The 18,143-nt window shown below is 44.9% G+C and overlaps 1 protein-coding gene across 22 annotated transcripts in view; it reads left to right on the top strand.

Moving 5' to 3' along the window:
* Positions 1 to 18,143, top strand: part of NCOR2 (nuclear receptor corepressor 2) — a 284,263-nt gene that overhangs the window by 132,135 nt on the left and 133,985 nt on the right. For all 22 annotated transcript variants that reach the window (XM_042441337.1, XM_042441335.1, XM_042441357.1 and 19 more), the window contains 2 exons: positions 7,644 to 7,823; positions 11,921 to 12,034. In XM_042441337.1, coding sequence (XP_042297271.1) covers positions 7,644 to 7,823; positions 11,921 to 12,034 — 294 coding nt within the window. The remainder of the gene's footprint in view (positions 1 to 7,643; positions 7,824 to 11,920; positions 12,035 to 18,143) is intronic.

Raw genomic sequence — 18,143 nt, 5'->3', positions numbered from 1 at the left:
TACTGATGCGGCGAGCGAGGCTCCCCTCCCGTCCCGTCTTCGTTCAGGCTGACTGCTTCTTTGCAAACCCAGCTCATCATTTGCATAATTACCTTTCCATTCTGTTCCATCAATATTACAAGGTGACATCTCACCCAATTCTCTTGGGTGAAAGCGGATCCTTTAACTCATGCTCTCCAGCTCTGTATTGGAAGAAATGCTGGCCCTCTCCCGTCCCCACCATTTCCTTCTGATGAAAAGCTGTACTTTGCTACACAGATAGGATGGCGATTTGCTGTGTTTTGTCAGCTGAAACATAAAGTGCACTCTGAGGTCAGGGCAGGGTAACACTATGGATTTGTTCTTCACACTTAGAATCTGTTTTCTGTTCTGGAGACCAGTGTTTGATCTGCCGGTTACGGGAGGATTCTTTCTGGGAGGACAGAGTAACATCCAAAATCCACACACAGCACGACTACCCCTGGATATGTCGCAAATCAGTCCTCTGTCCTCTAATTTGTCTGGGTGCTCTTCTGTCTATATTATTATTATTATTATTTATTATTATTATTATTATTTTATTATTATTTATTCATCTCTCTACTCAACCTCGAAGGGTACAACGAGATCAAAACACATACCTTAAGTTAACACACATAAACCAAGATACTTATGTCCTCCATCATAAAATCAAAATAGACCATTTTAAAACTCTCCTGGCAGGTCTTCCAGAGTCTAGCTGATGAAAATGTCCTCTGGGTGACGGTTGCCAAGTCTAGTCCTGGCAGGTTGAACTGAACTCACATCTATCTGGGCGATGGATCCAGGAGCACCCCTAGCTGTGACACAGTCTTTCAGGGAGAGTGTATCCCATCCAGAACTGTTGATACACCTCTCAAATCCGTTAGGACCCTAATACTAAACACCTCTGTCTTGTCTTGATTCAGCTTCAGTTTTATATTTCCTCATCCAGCTATTCATTTGGAGGAGACACACTATCCTTAGCTGAGGCTGTTTTCAAAGGTATGGAGAATACATTGGGTGTCATCAGTGACTGATAGCCCCCATCCCATACTTCTAGATGATCTCTCCAGCGTTTTTTGTAGGCATTGAAAAGCATTAGGGTTGAATGGCACCTTATGGTATGCCATATAACAACTCCTTTTACTTCTAGATGATCTCTCCAGCGGTTTTTGTAGGCATTGAAAAGCGTTGAGGTAGAATGGCCCTTATGGTATGCCATATACAACTCCTTTTTCAGCAAATATTCCCAGTCATCACCATCTGGAAACTACCTGAGTATAAGACCAAAACCATTGCCACACAGTGCCTCTGACACCCCCTCTGCATTCTTGGTTGTGGTATCAACCATCACGAGAGGTCTAAAAGCCCCAGCAGGGACACTTCCCCCTGTCAGTCTAACATGGGATCGTCCACTAAGACAACCATAGCAGTCTCGCTTCGTTTCTTGCTCTGAGCTGGTTTCAAATGAGTCACAGGAAGTGTGTGCCATCCAAAACTGCCTGGAGTTGTAAGGTAACTTGCATATCCTCCCACTTGAGGCCCAGCCATCAACAACAGAACAATACACAGATAACATGAATTTCCTCCTACTCAGGGTCACACAGTTATGTACATCCGGCTCTCTTCTGTGCCAACATTCTCTGAAGATGCCATCCACAGATGCTGGCGAACGTCAGAATAACTTTTAGAACGTGGCCACAGACCCGAAAAACCCACAAAAACTTGTTTTTATTTGCTTCTGTCCTTAAGGTTTCTCTGCTCTTTTTACTTTTGGCCCACTTCGCACTGGGCATTGGGTGTGAAGCCAAGCCTCGTCTTGGGTTCCCCTTGGAGCACTTGCTCCTTGGAGCTGAGTTTGTAATGTAATTGGGCTCTTGATGGGCTCAGCTGCAGCATGATGCAGATCCCTGGGAAGCCGATCTTTGCGAATTGATTGAAAAAAGCAACGCCCGTTCATGAACCTGTCAATAGCTTGGACAAACCCCTCTCCCATCATCGCCGGGAACTCGCACTCAAAGCCTGCCGCACGGTTTGAAAACCTGCCTCGGTCCCTGCAGAAATTTCCGTCTTTCCAAAGAGTGACATTTCCATTTCAAAGCTGTGGGCTCAAGTACGTCTCAAGTGGAATGCGTTTTCCTCCTTCCCTCTTTGCTTTGATGGGAGCTTTAGAAATCTCTTTCTTTCTCTGATAACAGTACTGAAAAGACTTGGGGGTGTCCTCCACCCTTATTTCTTCCATAAGAGATTATAGGGAAGGAACTTGGCTTGGAATAGCTTTTTTCCCCCTCTCTTCTTTCCCCCAGCTCCCCTAAAAGAGCGTTGCAACAAAAGCATACCAGATGACAAATTCTGACAAGGTGCACCTTTCCACCTGTTTAACACTCTCTCTCTATCTCTCTCTCTCTCACACACACACATCAGATTAATGGCTACATTTGTGCGATTGGGTAACCAGTATCTGGAGAATCAAGCTTGTTGCACAACAAGTTATGGGCTCATGCACACAGCTTGCTTACTCCTACTTAACTCCTGCTAATAGTAAGATTTGTGTCGGAAGGCCGTGAGCTCCTGCGTTCTGGTACTAGACCTATGCTCAGAATTCTTTTAACTCTCAAATTAAGAGTGAACTGAATGCAGGGCGTTTATAGACGAAAGGAATGAGGAAAGGGATAAGGGATACGCTGTTTGTCTTGGCAAAGGCGGAGAGAAGTCCTCTTGGGCCGCTGCCCTGATGGAGGAGGGTGAGCGGCGGTGTCTATATAGGGGAACATTATTGTGGGTTGTCATGGCTTGTGCAGCTATTATATGATTGGTTATATATTGATTATATTGGTTATATATTGGTTATATATTGATTATATGATTGGTTATATATATATTATATGATTGGTTATATATTATATGATTGGTTATATATATATATTGATTATATATTGATTATATGTTTACAGTTACATGGGTCTTCACATAGCATTAAAATATTTTTAAAAGAATTCTTTAACTTGAACTGTATGGTTTTTTTAAACCAGATTCCGATCCATGCATCTTGGGGTTCTGAATTGCAATTGAAAGTTGATCTGGCAAGCTAGATGTCTTTTCACTCCAGTCGACATTGCCTGGCAGTGACTCTCTAGGGTCCTGGGCTATAATCTTTGCCAGCCTTCCATAAAGATGCCAGAGATTGAACCTGAGACATTCTTCAGGCAAAGCATGCACTCTGCATCTGAGTTATGACCCTTTTCTTTTAGTTTGGCGGCACTTAAAGAAAAGCAATAAAGGGGGTCTCCTGGATAGGCTGCTGAGCTAGATGGACCATGCTTTCAATGTAACTTGGAAACAAAATAGCATCTTTTTCCTTTAAGTTAATTTTTGCACCTAGTTTCATGTCCTGTTCCCATCCCGCACTGTATGCATCTTTATGTTATAGCTGAGGCAACTTTCGCTCACACATGTGTGTAAAGCTCAGACATTGGGTGGAATTTGGCCCTAGCAAATTAATGTGTCGTTTCTGGCATAAGGATTTATTAAGATTTGGCAGTAAACATTGTCTCCATCTTGCTTCAGAAGATGCCAGACAGCCAGAGAGGTGTGAGGAGAGGAAGCAAAACGTGTGCAAATAGGTACCTTACCTTTGGATGCTAAAAAATAATAGGCCTAGTCTTGTCCTTGGGGTGTTTCTGTGGCATTGTGGCATTGCCTTGCAGTGCAGGACAAGCGCCGTGGGGAGTGAAAGGCAGTTGAGAAGGTTTCTGTGCAAAAGCCAAGGAAGGTTCAGAGCATCTTTGTGTTGGAAACACCTAGTAAAGGATGGAAAAGAAACATGCAGTAACTTTGGTTTTTTTAAATGTATCCAATGTCTGGTAGATGAGAGTATTAATGATAGCAAGCACATATATTTCAGTTTTTCATCCTCGAGAGAAAACCACAAGTACAGTAGGCCCTTGGTATCCACTGGGGTTTGGGTCCAGGACCCTCCTGTGGATACCAAAATCTGTGGATGCTCAAGTCCCATTAAATACAATGTCCTGGTGAAATGGTGTCCATAATACAAAATGGCAAAATCAAGATTTCCTTTCTGGAATTTATACATGTGTTAATGTTTTCAAGCCGTGGATAGTTGCATCCGTGGATAAGGGATCCGTGAATATCGAGGGCCGACTGTATAAAGTTCTTTGGGATTCCCCCCCCCCACCTCACACACACACTTCCTGTTGAATGATGCACATTATATCTGCATGAGTAAAGATGTGTATGTTTGGTCGTTATGCAAGAAGATGCTTTCACAAATGGGGAAAATGCACACATTAAAGAAAGTCTGTTTAAAAATGTGCACGCTGAGAAAGGTCCACCTGCAGTTTTCCCTGTGGAAAGAAAATGAGTCTTGCAACTTCGACAGGATGAGAGCGCCACTGGGATTGTGAGAAACGCAATGAAAACAGAACTGACAGATTTTCACATCCCTGCTCCACATCCTTCTCTCGGAACATCTGGAGCTGTGGGAGGTGTGAGAGGGACCCTAGAGAATGAGGAATGCTGCAGAGCAGCCTTTCTCAATGGAGTGCCTTCCAGATGTGTTGGATTCCAACTCCTGTAGCCACGCTGTAGCGGACTGGAGAGTGTGCAAGTTGTAGTTGTAGTGAAGTCGAAAGCTTTCATGGCCGGCATCCATAGTTTTTTGTGGGTTTTTCGCGCCCTGTAGCCATGTCCTAGAAGAGTTTATTCCTGACGTTTCGCCAGCATCTGTGGCTGGCATCTTCCCACTCTCTTCCGTGCCAGCATTCTCTGAAGATGCTATCCACAGATGCTGGCGAAACCTCAGGAATAAACTCTTCCAGATCATGGTCACATAACCCGGAAAACCCACAAAAAAACTATGTAGTTGTAGTGCTTCCAGAGAGCACCAGATGAAGAAAGATTGATATGGAGATTCCCAGATAAACTGAAGGAGCCCCTTTCTTAAAAGCTGGGGAAATGTGAATGGAAATAGCAGCTGTACACCGGCGATTTTCTGAAAGACCACCTCCCCCTATATGAGTCTGCCTAAAATTTGAGATCCTCAGCAGAGGTTCTGTTATGTGTCTCATCACCCCATAAAGCTAAGTTGATATATACGCATGACAGGACTTTCCCTGTAGCAGCACCTCGACTTCAAACTCCCTCCCAAGAAAAATCAGGCTATTGCTGTCCTCCCTGAGTTTCTGGCTGGCAGCTACAACTGCGTGGTTTTAAAATTATTCCTAAAGGGTTGTTTTTAGTCAGTTTGTAGGTATTTTCCTTCATGCATTTGATGCTTTAAATGTATATCACTTCAGGGGCCTTGGTGCATTAAAAGGCGATAGATCAGGACTTTCAATAAATGAACCAACAGATAATGCCACAGCAGAGAACAGAAGGGTTCAACTCTCTCCCCATGCCCTGTGAATTTTGTGCGCATGTTTTCAAAGAGCAAACCTTAGATGTGAAAATGTATTAAACAGTGTGAGACTTTTTTGGCCCTGAGGCAGGGGTGGGAAATCTTTGCCTCCCACGATGTTTTGTACGCCGTCTCCCAGAGTTTATATGCAGTATGGCCACTGGTAAGAGATGATGGGGGAGTTGTTATGCATCCCTTCAAACATACACTGTATTTTGAGGGCTTCATATTTTGATATCTCATGTTTGGTGCATGCTTTTGAGAGAGCGATGCCCTTTTAGGAACACTAAAACATCAAGTTCCCAGGAGAAATGGAACTGGTGTTTGTCCTTTCCTTATGATGGGTTGTTTATTCCCAGTTCTAGGATTATTGATGTAATTACGTGATTTGCAAAGAAGCAAAGAGGGTGGGGAGGGAGCGGAGGGAAGCTGGATTTTCATAAAACCACCCTGAGCTGCGAACAGCTGTTACAGAGAACAATTAAGGGGAAAGAGTGGGAAGGGAGCCAGTCTTTTTACAGCTTGAGGCTTTGTCAGGGTGGCATCAGAACTCGCAGGAGGACCTGTGGCTCTGTGGCGAATTGTTTTTCATGAATAGTTTGTTATAACGTCTTAGTGCCATACTCAACTACAGCCGCCTTCAACCTGGTGCCCTCTAGAAATGTTTAGTTATAGTTTTTTTGTGGGTTTTTCGGACTTTGTGGCCATGTTCTAGAAGAGTTTTTATTCCTGACGTTTCGCCAGACATCTGTGGCTGGCATCTTCAGAGAATTTAAGAGCACATTCTCTGAAGATGCCACCACAGATGCTGGTGAAATGTCAGGAATAAACTCTTCTAGAACATGGCCACAAAGTCCGAAAAACCCACAAAAAACTATGGATGCCGGCCATGAAAGCCTTCGACTTCACAGTGTCTAGTTATGTTTCCGGGTTCTGAGAGTCCAGTGCATCTGGAGGGTATCAAGCTGAAGAAACACTAAGGTTCATGTGACCTTCCAAGGTTGTTGAACTGCAACTTCCAGGAACCCTAACAAGCATTGGTGGAAGAGCGCTGGATATTACAGACCAAAAACATGCAAAATCCCCATACGTACTCGTATCCTTAGCCAAAGCATATACAATTGCACTTCCCGCCTGTTCCGTTGTCTTGCATCACTTTCTAAATTCGGAGCCATGAGGAATAAAATCAATCTCATTTTGTGTTATAAGACCCCCAGCATCCGCATTATGTGGGGGAACCCCTCCTGGAAATGCTATCTGTTAAGCTAGTCCAGTGGTTGAACTTGGGGTAAAGCAGGCCCCGCATCTTCCTATCTGTTTCTTCAAGCTTGGGAGGGTCGATCAAAAGAAGGAAGACATACCCTAGTGGCGTCACTAGGGTTGGTACCACCCCATGCTGTCGCTCCCTGGCTTCTTGGCACACCCTCAGCAGCCCCTATCCTCCAGCCAGGCTCCACTGCCATCTGCCCACTGGTGAGGATGGGGTGCTGCTAACCATCAGCACCCCCTTCTGTCTGCTAGGCTGCTGTCCAGGCTGGGAAAGTTTGTGATGGCTGCAGCAGTTGTGGCCGCCAGTGGCAACAGCCACGCTGGTGGCCATGAACTGCTCCCCTTTTGCAAAAGGAGAAGGAAAGGAATCCAGTGGCCACCCTGCTGCCGTCGCTTCCCTTTCCCACCCAGCCGCCAGTCCTGCCAGACACAGGAAGAGTTGCTGGGTGGTAGCAGTACCTTTCCCAGATGCCTGACACACCACTGCCTGCCTCGTCTGCCTTCCCTTCTCTGCTGCCCTGCCTTGTGCTTGCTCTGGTGCGGGAGTCCGCAGAGAGTGTTTTTGTGGTTTTTCAGGCGATGTGGCCATGTTTCTAGAAGAGTTTATTCCTGACATTTCGCCAGCATCTGTGGCTGGCATCGTCAAGAATGCTGGCATGGAAGAGAGTGTATATACCCAAGATGCCAGCCACAAATGCTGGAGAAACGTCAGGAATAAACTCTTCTAGAACATGGCCACATCGCCTGAAAAACCCACAAAAATCTATGGATGCTGGCCATGAAAGCCTTCGACTTCACAGATGTGGGAGGAGTTCATCCAAGTGGTGCTGTTCTTCAAACAATGGATCCTGGGGATCCTCATTAAGCTTCTTGAGGATTCACCCATCAGATCTGTAATAGCCATACAAGATCCTATTCTGATTAGCCTTTGTTCACTTTTCCCCTTTCAATTTTGCAGGAGCGAGGCATATCCGGAAAACTGGAACCAGTTTCTCCAGTCAGTCCTGCCCACCCTGAGTCTGAGCTGGACCTGTTACCATCCAGGCTCTCGAAGGAGGAACTGATCCAGAACATGGACCGGGTCGATCGGGAAATCACCATGGTTGAGCAGCAAATTTCCAAGCTGAGGAAGAAACAGGTACTTCTTACACCAAAACACTGTCATTGAAGTTGCCTCCTGCAATTTTGTCTTTTTCTCCCACTCAGTATAGAGTTGGCATTTCGACCTGGATCAGTTCACAAGGTAACCAGATACAAATGGTGAACCAGATGTCAACTGTTCAAACAGGACTGAGCCAAAATGGATTCTTCTGGCTTTGCAGCTCCATTTGCAAGCCGTGAAATAGAGGGTCTACTTCCAAAAAGGAGAAAGTGTCCCCTAGATTACCAATATAGTGTGATGGACAGTGGGGTCTAGGTGAGAAAAGTTATAGTACCAACTGTGTTTTGTTTCTTAATCAGGCAAACATGGACCTTACAGGGCTATTGTAAGGATTGCTGAGATAATAAAGGTAAAGAACTTGGGAGGTTCAAAATACAGTAGAAAAAAATGAAGCTTTGATGGCACACCACACCATTTACAGAAGCAGGGAGCATATATTGCTTACATGAGCTTTGTACAGTGCACCCGTGTTATACACGGATTTAAGTGTATGAGGTAAAGCTGCACAAGGGGCGCAAGGGGCACAAGGGGTGGTGTGTCCCTTTCAGATGAATGGGGCACGCGCCCACCGTCGCGCACATGAACCCCATTCACTTGAATGGGGCTCAAGCATAGGTGGAATTTGCCTTACGTAGGAGAGTCCGGAACAGATCCCCCGCATAAGGCGAGGTTCCATTGTATTTCAGTGCATTTTCTTTCTCTCTACTATTTTGGCGGCCTCTAAAACTAAATGAATTACATTTTTAGGCCATGCTAGGAAAGCAAATATCTTTAAGACTTCCACAAAAATGACGAAAGGAAGTGGAAATTGGGAAGCCAAACAAAAATCGGTCACAACTTGCAATGGTGATGATTTGATCTCCCGTCCCAACATTTCCAGCCTTCTATCCTTGTTGGTCAACAAAGCGGTGCTTTCTGATGAAGTTCCAGATTTTACCTTGAGTCTTTATCTTCAGGGACTTGGAGCCAGTGACCTTCAAGATGGATACTTTGCTAAAGGTATCCCAGCTTGGTACTGACAGTACCGTATCCCAAAGGCTTTTGAGTGATGAATGGAGAAGGGCTACACCTTCCCATCTTGAAAGCATTGGCATTTTTTGACGGCAGTTGCTTCAGAGTTCATCTTACAAACTTGAGTAGATGGAGATTTCTGACGGAGAATCAAGGGTCACGCTGCCACCTCCTCCGGAGTATCCACAGCGGGAGGTTTCCATGTTGTAGGCACCGAGAGGTGGCACGCGATGGTTGGTTGGGGAGTGGGAAGAGCAATTGGTAAACTGTCAAGACTCATTCTGATTATAAAGGTCACCAGCGTGGCCTCTTCTCTTGCTTGCTTGCCTTTTCTTTTTCTTCTTTTTTTGTTTGGTAGACCTTTATGATAAAATCTGTTATTGTCTGGCTTTGCTGACCTATTTTCTTTCTTTCTTTCTTTCTTTCTTTCTTTCTTTCTTTCTTATCTGTACTGAATATTTTGTTCAAATCCCAACCAAGGCTGGTAGCTTGGCCAGATTTGTGGAGGCTGGACTTTATCGTTTTTAGGGGATCCTGCTCTGGAGACATTTTGGATGCTGGAGGGTTGCCTCTGGAGAAGAGTTAGCCACACAGAATTTGTAGAGGAATAGAAAACATCTGCTGTTTTTATAGGCTCCAGATCAGGAACAAATCTTTAACTTAAAGAAACAGCCATAAAGTATTGCAGAGGGAATTGCTTCCCATTGCTGTCTTGAGCTCAGGTGTGGCTTAAAATCCACCTGTTCTGTGGTCTACTTTGGCCACACAACCAACTTTCAGGGTTTGGAGACTCCTTTGAGGCTTGAGTTAGAAAAAATGTGGCAGCAGCTGCTGAAAATAGCAGCTCTTCTTTGCCATCACCTCGCCTCTCCACTGACAATGCAGATGGGAACAAGCAGTGGTTTGTGAAGTTGAAGTCTTTCGCGGCCAGTGGCCATTGTTTTCTGTGGGTTTTCTGGGCTATGTGTCCGTGTTCTGGAAGAATTTCTTCCCGACGTTTTGCCTGCATCTGGAAACATCTGGACATCTTCAACAGGAAAGAAGAAACACTGAAAGTAAACCAAGTTTGGCTACCAGTCCTGAAGAACACCAAAATCAAGATGCAGTTCATTCAAATGAACACCGCCGAGGGTCGAGAGGGGGTTCCCCGCAGACAATGGACTGCTAATGAAATAGATACACAGATCCTCCTGCTAATAATAATAATAATAATAATAATAATAATAATAATAATCTTTTATCTATATCCCACTTCGACTAGGACCAAGGTGGCTTACAGTAAAACTCCCACCATGACACCTTGCCATTCAACAACAGACCAACGCACAGATTAACATATAAACCACTTCCTCCCAACCAAGGGTCACACAAGTATGTATACCTCACATGCTCCCATGCCACCATTCTCTGAAGAGGCCAGCCACAGATGCAGGTAAAGCGTCAGGAATAAATTCTCCCAAAACACGGCCACATAACCGGAAAACCCTCAAGAAACTAGGAAATGGTTTGATAGAATTGTAGAATCATACAGTTGGAAGAGACCACAAGGGCCATCCAGTCCAACCCCCAGCCATGCAGGAAGACACAACCTGTGGAAAAACTTCCAATAGAATCGACACAATGTTTTTTTGTGCTGTGGGTTTCCTTGTCCTCAGCAGAAGTGCATGGAGCAAAGTGAAAACACATGGAACGCAGTGTCATCCCACACTTTGTTTTACTAGACAACACTAGGTGGGTGGGTGAGTGCATTGGCAAGGAGGAGATGTAAGGGCACCACTGGGAATGACCAGCTGCACGTCATCCATAAAGTCTTGTATCTGGGCCCTAGTCCTGAGGTTTAATTTGGTAGGATTGAGTTCATCCATAGCTCTGAAGATGGAGGGAAGAGTGTAAGGGAGATGAGATATACTGTATTTTCCCTAAAATAAGGCACTGTCTTATATTTATTTTTCCTCACGAAGACACACTATGGCTTATTTTCAGGGGATGTCTTATTTTTATTAAGTATGGCACAACAATCTACATTTATTCAAATATAGTGAAGTCATCTTCTTCTGGAACATCATCATCACTCTCCAAACCCAGGATTCCATCCTGAATTTCTTGCGACTCTGTTTCCTTTAGAACCATTGGCCCCAATCTTTCCACTCCCTTCCGTTCTGTTCCTATCACTATATCTTATTTTCAGGGTATGGCTTACGTTGCGCAAATGCTTAGAAATCCTGCTACGGCTTATTTTATGGGTCTGCCTTATTTTCAAGGAAACAGGGTACATGTCCTCCTGCCATTTGTCTGCCTCATCCCCAAATAGCCATTGCACCCTAGCAAAGTGCAGTCCTACCCCTACATTTTTTGGGCTTCTTTTAATATCCTACAGCATTCATTTAAAAAATCATTAAAAATTTATTGTTTTCACAAAAAGCAGGATATAAATAAAAATATTATTTTATTTTTATTATTATTAAAAAACGAACATCTTATGCCTGAGCAAGGTTAGCAGGATCTTCCACCACGTGTTTGGCTGTTGTAGCTAGGTATTGTAGGACTGGGTTGGCTGCCTCATGCCAATGCCACGGAGGGCAGGCACCCTGTAATTCCTCTTGGCCAGCTATCAAAAAAATTAACCCACCAGGGATTGCTGGGCAAAGTTCAACATTGGCACCAAATAGGTTTTCAGCATCTTGGAAAGATTACAGAGCTGCATCTCTGTGTGGCGAACTAGCTCACAGATGCCAGGGGATTCTTGTCCTGCTTATGTCTAAAATCATATTATTTCTCAGAGAGAAAAACATGAAACGTGAGATTTGTTTTAAATTGCAGGAGCACTAATGTGGCCTGAGCATTTTGGGGGTTTAGACTGTTGTTCTACAGAAGAAAACTGAGTGGACATATTAACGCTGCGTGTTTGTAAATCTCTGTCTTACTGGTGCTGTTAAAGTGCTCTCAGCCACTTAAATATGACATTTAATGGCAGTGATGACATTTTTAGGTGGAGTTCAGAAGTGAGTTTTCAGGTTTTCCCCCACTTCTTACTTTTTTCCCCTCTTTTCTATACTCTATAGCAACAGCTTGAGGAGGAAGCAGCAAAACCGCTGGAGCCTGAGAAGCCGATATCGCCTCCGCCAATTGAGTCCAAGCACCGCAGCCTAGTCCAGATCATCTATGATGAGAATCGGGTGAGTCTCAGGCCACTTGATCTTTTGGGGTGAAGAAGACCATGTGGGTTGCAACACATTGTTGTACCAGACAGTCCCAAGGTCTGGAATAAGAAGAGCTGAATGCTGCAACACATCTCAGTTATCCAAATTCAGCAGATCTACAGGCTTTTCTATTATTCGGAGGCAGCATCTTTCTCTGTAAAACAGCTCTCACCATCAGGAAGTTCTTCCTAAAGTTTAGGTGGAATCTCTCTTTATGTAGCTTGCATCCATTGCTCCGGGTCCTATTCTCTGGAGGAGCAGAAAACAAATTTGCTCCATCTTCAGTATGACATCTCTTCAGCTATTTAAACAGGGCTATTGTATCACCTCTTGACCCTCTCTTCTCCAGGCGAAACATATCCAGCTCCCTAAGTCACTCCTTCATAAGGCATGGTTTCCATACTTTTCACCAGTTTGGGCACCCTCCTCTAGATACGCTCCAGGTTTTCAACATCCTTTCTGAACTGTGGTGCCTAGAACTGGACATAGTATTCCAGGTTAGGCCTAACCAAAGCAGAATAGAGTGGCACTATTACTTCCCTTGATCTAGACACTATACTTCTATTGATGCAACCTTGAATTGCATTGGCTTTTGTAGCTGCCTCATCACACTGTTGACTCATGTTCAACTTGTGGTCTACTAGGACTCCTAGATCCCTTTCACATGTACTGTTGTCAAACCAGGTGTCCCCCAGGCTATATCTGTGCATTTCATTTTTTTCTTCTGCCTAAGTGTAGTACCTTACATTTAACCCTGTGAAAATTCATTTTGTTAGTCTCGGCCCAGCTCTCTAACCTCTGGAGCTCATTGTGAATTCTGATCCTGTCCTCTGGGGTATGAGCTACCCCTGCTAATGTGGTGTCATCTACAAATTTGATAAGTATGCCTACTATTCCATCATCCAAGTCATTGAAAAAGATGTTGAGTACCACTGAACCCAGGACAGAAGCACCCAGCGAGTCACTTTTCTCCTGGATGAAGAGGAGCCATTGGTGAGCCCTCTTTGTATTCAGCCAGTCAACCAATTAAAAATACATCTGACAGCTGCAGAGGCTAGCCCACATTTTGCCAGAATTTTTTGTTTGCAAGAATATCATGGGGGACCCTTTCAAAGGCCTTTCTGAAATCATGGTACGTTACATCCACAGCATTCAATTCATCTACCAAGCTTGTGACTCTTAAAGAGAGAGAGAGAGAGAGAATGAGAATGAGAAGATTAGTCTGGCATGACTTGTTTTTGAGAAACCCATGCTGACCTTTAGTAATCGCAGCATTCCTTCCTAAGTGCTTACAGACTGTCTGTTTCATAATCTGCTCTAGAATTGTTACTGGTATTGATGTCCGGCTGGATGACAGGCAGTAATTATTTGGGTCCTCTTTTTTGGAAGATGGAGACAACATTTGCCTCCCTCTAGTCTGCTGGGACCTCTCCTGTTCTGCAGTTTTCAAAGATTACTGTCTGCAGTTCTGAGATTGTGAAGTCGAAGGCTTTCATGGCCGGCATCCATAGTTTTTTGTGGGTTTTTTGGGCTATGTGGCCATGTTCTAGAAGAGTTTATTCCTGACGTTTCGCCCGCATCTGTGGCTGGCATCTTCAGAGAATGCTGGCATGGAAGTTCTGAGATCTGCCAGCCAGTTCTTTTAGTACCCTGGGCTGAAGTTCATCTGGCCCTGGAGACTTGAATTCATTTAGATAACAGAGATAGGGTTCTTCTTAGTTGGTTTTGCATTTAGGACCGAGCACCATGCCCATTCACCGCCATACCACACGAACATATTTTTTGTGGCTGGCACATCTTTCTTTATTGTGCCTCCAGTTTGCTGAAAGTGGGACTCTCTTCTTACTTCTGCCAGCCAGTTCTTTTAGTACCCTGGGCTGAGGTTCATCTGGCCCTGGCGACTTGAATTCATTTAGATGACTGAGATAGGATTCCGTTTAGTTGGTTTTGCATTTAGGACCGGGCATCATGCCCATTCACTGCCACCCCCATACCACACGAACGTATTTTTTTGTGGCTGACACCTCTTTCTTTATAGCGCCTCCACTTTGCTGAAAGTGGGACTCTCTTCTCTGCTCAGATTTACAAGGGGAACAATCTTTCCCTGGAGGCTGGAGGCTTTTTCATCCATCTCGACTAACTGCGGCATTTCTCAGATGCGAGTAAGCCTTTGAGCAAGTGCCTGTCAGCTTCCTTTTTGAGAGTTGATCTCATCATTTCCCTCCCACCTTCCCTCCCTCTGTCTTTTCCTCTTCAGCTAGTGCGCTCTCTCTCTCCCTCTCTCTTGCCGGAGAGGGAGAGTTCATGCAAGGACATCCACTGCAGTGTTTTCCCGTTCAGTGCTTCTGCTGTGTCAAGAAAAGGCAAGGCGCTCTGTTGAAACAAGCAATTAAGGCGCAGCGTTCTGAGTTTCTGGCTCTGTAAAGCATCTTCCTCCTGTCTCCTGCCACTGCCCCCCCAATTCTCTGGGGGTGGAGAGGAGGGTGGGCGGCAGAGACGCTGCAAGCCGTCCATTTCCATGCTTGGCTGTCTATGGATTTAGGCATTTTAAAAAAATATCGCCATGATGTGATGCAGCCAGCGGAAGGAGGCAGTAATGTCTGTTTGGCTCTTGGGACTGTGTCTGCAGAAATCAATAAGATTAAATTTTAATTCGCTTTCTGTCTCAGCACTTGTTTCTCCAAAAGGGCATAGCTGGTTGTCTAAAAATACACACAGTATTATGCTGAAAAATGGAAAGTCGGAACAGTTCCCCCCCCCCTCCCCTTTTTTATTGCTTTGGTGCACATTTTGAATGCGTTTTATATAGGTAGATCTTACCCGCGTGAGCACCTTCACAGTCCTGTAGGCAAATTAATGGAGTATTGGTCTGTCGCTGGCTTTTCGCCAGGCTAGAGGAATTATCCTTCCAGGTCAGGAAGCAGGTTCCCAGCTTTAGAGGCAGAGAAGAAACACCAAAGGCAGACCTTTGGTACAGAGCTCTGGTTTGGCTACAGGTCCCAGGTTCCATCCCTAGCGTATTCATGTAAATCAGGGCAGTTTTCCTACCTAAATCCTTGGGGACATCTACTAGTCTGTGTATACAATGCCACGACTTCAAGTGTCCCCCCCCCCCCGACCAAGGCAGATAAAAGAAAATCAGCTCAGTCACCTTTAGTTTTTTGTGGGTTTTTCGGGCTATGTGGCGATGTTCTAGAAGAGTTTATTCCTGACGTTTCGCCAGCGTCCATGGCTGACATCTTCAGAGAATGCTGGCATGGAGGTATGTGGAGTATATATACTGTGTGACTGTTGTTTGAGAGGAAGTGCTTTACATGTTAATCTCTGGGTTGGTCTGTTGGTAAATGGCAAAGCCAAGGCCCTCTCAACCAAGGGTCACACAGTATATATACCCCACTCTCTTCCATGCCAGCATTCTCTGAAGATTCCAGCCACAAATGCAGGCAAAATGTCAGGAATAAACCCTTCTAGAACCTGGCCACAGAGCCCGAAAAACCCACAAAAATCTATAGATGCTGGCCATGAAAGCCTTTGACTTCACCTCAGTCACTTTTTCTTACCCTTTAAAACTCCTAACTCACCAGAAGGTGTACCAATGCATAGACCCATCAGCATCCTGGGAAACACACACACACACACACCTTTTTTATTCAATGAATTTTAATAAAACTAGTTGCAATATTCAAATAGAGTAAGGGTGACTATATTTACGTATGCCAGTAATAAGCTCTTGTGGGTTAGAGAGTGGGTTAGGTTTGTGATCTTGCGAAATGCAGAGGCTTGGCTCCCCGACGCCTACTAAAAATAAAAATTTGTATGCATCCGAAAGCACATGCTTCCGTCCCCTTTTGCATTAGAAGTGTTGGCAGTGGTCTTTGGAGTCATCCCCCAGCAACTCATTTCCTTCCTCCTCAAAGTTAGTCATTTGCGGATTTCACTGGTCTGTGAAGCAGAATGTCGCGGTGTCCTCTCTTGTGCCGTTTAAACACTTTCTGGTTTTTATCTTTGCTGATAAATTGATTTGTCAGCGGCTATGTGTTTTTCTTTCTTTCTTCCTTCCTTTCTCTCTCTCTCTCTTTCTTTGTCTGAGTGTGTGTGTCTGTCTATCTTCTCACACACATAGGTCGATCTTGGGAAATCCATGGTTGAGATCTCTTTAAGACCCTTGTCCTCCACTGCTCTGCTCAGTTCCTTCAGGCTCAGCCCTGTGGCCTTTCCGATGGAGTCCATCCAACTGGCGTTGGTCTTCCCTCTTTCTACTGCCCTCTTAACTTTCCTAGCATTGTTGTTTTTTCCAATGATTCCTGCCTTCTCATGATATGGCCAAAGTAAGACAGCCTCAATTTGATCATCTTGGCTTCCAAGGAGCTTTCAGGCTTGATCTGTTCTAGGACCCGTTTGTTTGTTTGTTTGTTTGTCTAGCCATCCTGACTGAGGTGATGGGAATTCTAGTCTATCTATAGGTAAAAATAGGGCAGGTGGTTAAGACACCAATTTTGCCAATCAGGCGATCGGACATTTGGCAGTTCAAGGCCCAGGTGCCGTGTGATGGGGTGAGCTCCTGTCACTAGCAATAGCAATAGCACCTTCATTCATATACCACTTCATACTGAACTAAGCAGTCTGTAAGCGGTTTACAACTGTAAGCTAATTGCCCCCAACAAGCTGGGTATTCATTTTAGCGACCTCAGAAGGATGCAAGCCTGAGTCGAGCTTGAGCCCTTCTTTGGTATTGAACTTGCAACCTTATGGTTTTGAGTGAGTGACTGCAATACAGGCATTTAACCACTGTTCCACCAGGGCTCCTAGTCCCTAGTCACTAGTCCCAGCTTGTGCCAACCTAGCAGTTCAAAAGCATGCAAATGCAAGTAGATAAATAGGTACCACTTTGGGGGGAAGGTAACAGCATTTGGTGCAGTCATGCTGCCCACATGACCAGTGGAGTAGCCCTTGGACAATGCTGACTCTTTGGCTGTAACAGAGATGAGCACTGTCCCCTACAGTTGGTTACGACCAGACATTCATGTCAAGGGACTGTCTTTACCTATACCTTGGACACATAAGGTTTCTCTGACCAGTTTATTTCACTGAGTGGCTAATCCACTACCAGAAACATCTACTGCACTGTAATGTTGTCACAGCTTCATGTGTGTGGCTCTCCCTTTGGACGTTGTGGCGGGGCGACAATAAAGGACCATCTGCACATCAGTAAAGTGCGTTCTGCTTGGAAAGCCCCAGCAATGACCCCTGTTGTTCTCTTCCAGTTTGCTGCCTCCATGGCGTTACAACCTAGTCCTAGGTGTTGACTATGCTGGATGGAGGTTCCAGAAGCTATAGCGGGGGAAAGGAACATTTTCAAGTGCTGGCCAAAACAAAACCCAGACCAAATTCCAGTCCAACCAAGAAGGTCTTTGTTGTGCTCACCCTGGAAGGGAGAAAGAAAGGGCTGGAACGAATGGTTGCGTTTGGATCCGTCTGTGTGGAGCATGCCCCAGAGAGGAATGTCTGTTTTCTCAGCAACGTTTTGTATGTGTGTGTGCATTTTTCTGTCTTTGCTCTTATCTCCATCCATGCAAGAAAGGCTTGATCCTGAATGGAAGTGCTTATGTTACGTTTTGAGGCTGGCTGAGAGATGCTATAAATAAAATTCAGAGCATGGTTCAGTGACCGCATGCCTCTTTAGAATGGTGGCTGGAAGGATGCCAGGAAAAACACCTCCTCCTTTTGCTGAAAATAACTCTAGTTTCCTCCTCTCTTCCCTCTTGGCTTGCAAAGGCCTAGCCCCCCTTTGAGAGTCCTTGAAGCCCGGGAGTGACTCACTGCACAATCCTATCATGCTTACTCAGAGGTAGATCTCCACTGGGTTTGGTGAGGCTTACTCCCTCGCAAGGGTGTTTAGGATTTCAGCTTCACGAGGCTGGAGATTTTGGCAGTCTTGGTTGGAAGCTTGTGCTTTGATTTTGTCTGCAGGGTTACCCTGCCCTCTCTCTTTTTATTTGCTGATAGAACTTTCCTCAACTTTTTTTCCGTAGACTTAACAGAGCAGTTGAAAAGTTAGACAATAAGGATGAAAAGTAGGAGGCAG

Source organism: Sceloporus undulatus, chromosome 10 (assembly GCF_019175285.1).
Source record: "Sceloporus undulatus isolate JIND9_A2432 ecotype Alabama chromosome 10, SceUnd_v1.1, whole genome shotgun sequence".
In the NCBI taxonomy this organism is placed as follows: Eukaryota; Metazoa; Chordata; class Lepidosauria; order Squamata; family Phrynosomatidae; genus Sceloporus; species Sceloporus undulatus.
Note: the sequence above shows the minus strand (reverse complement) of the source record. Positions and strands in the feature narration are given on the sequence as shown.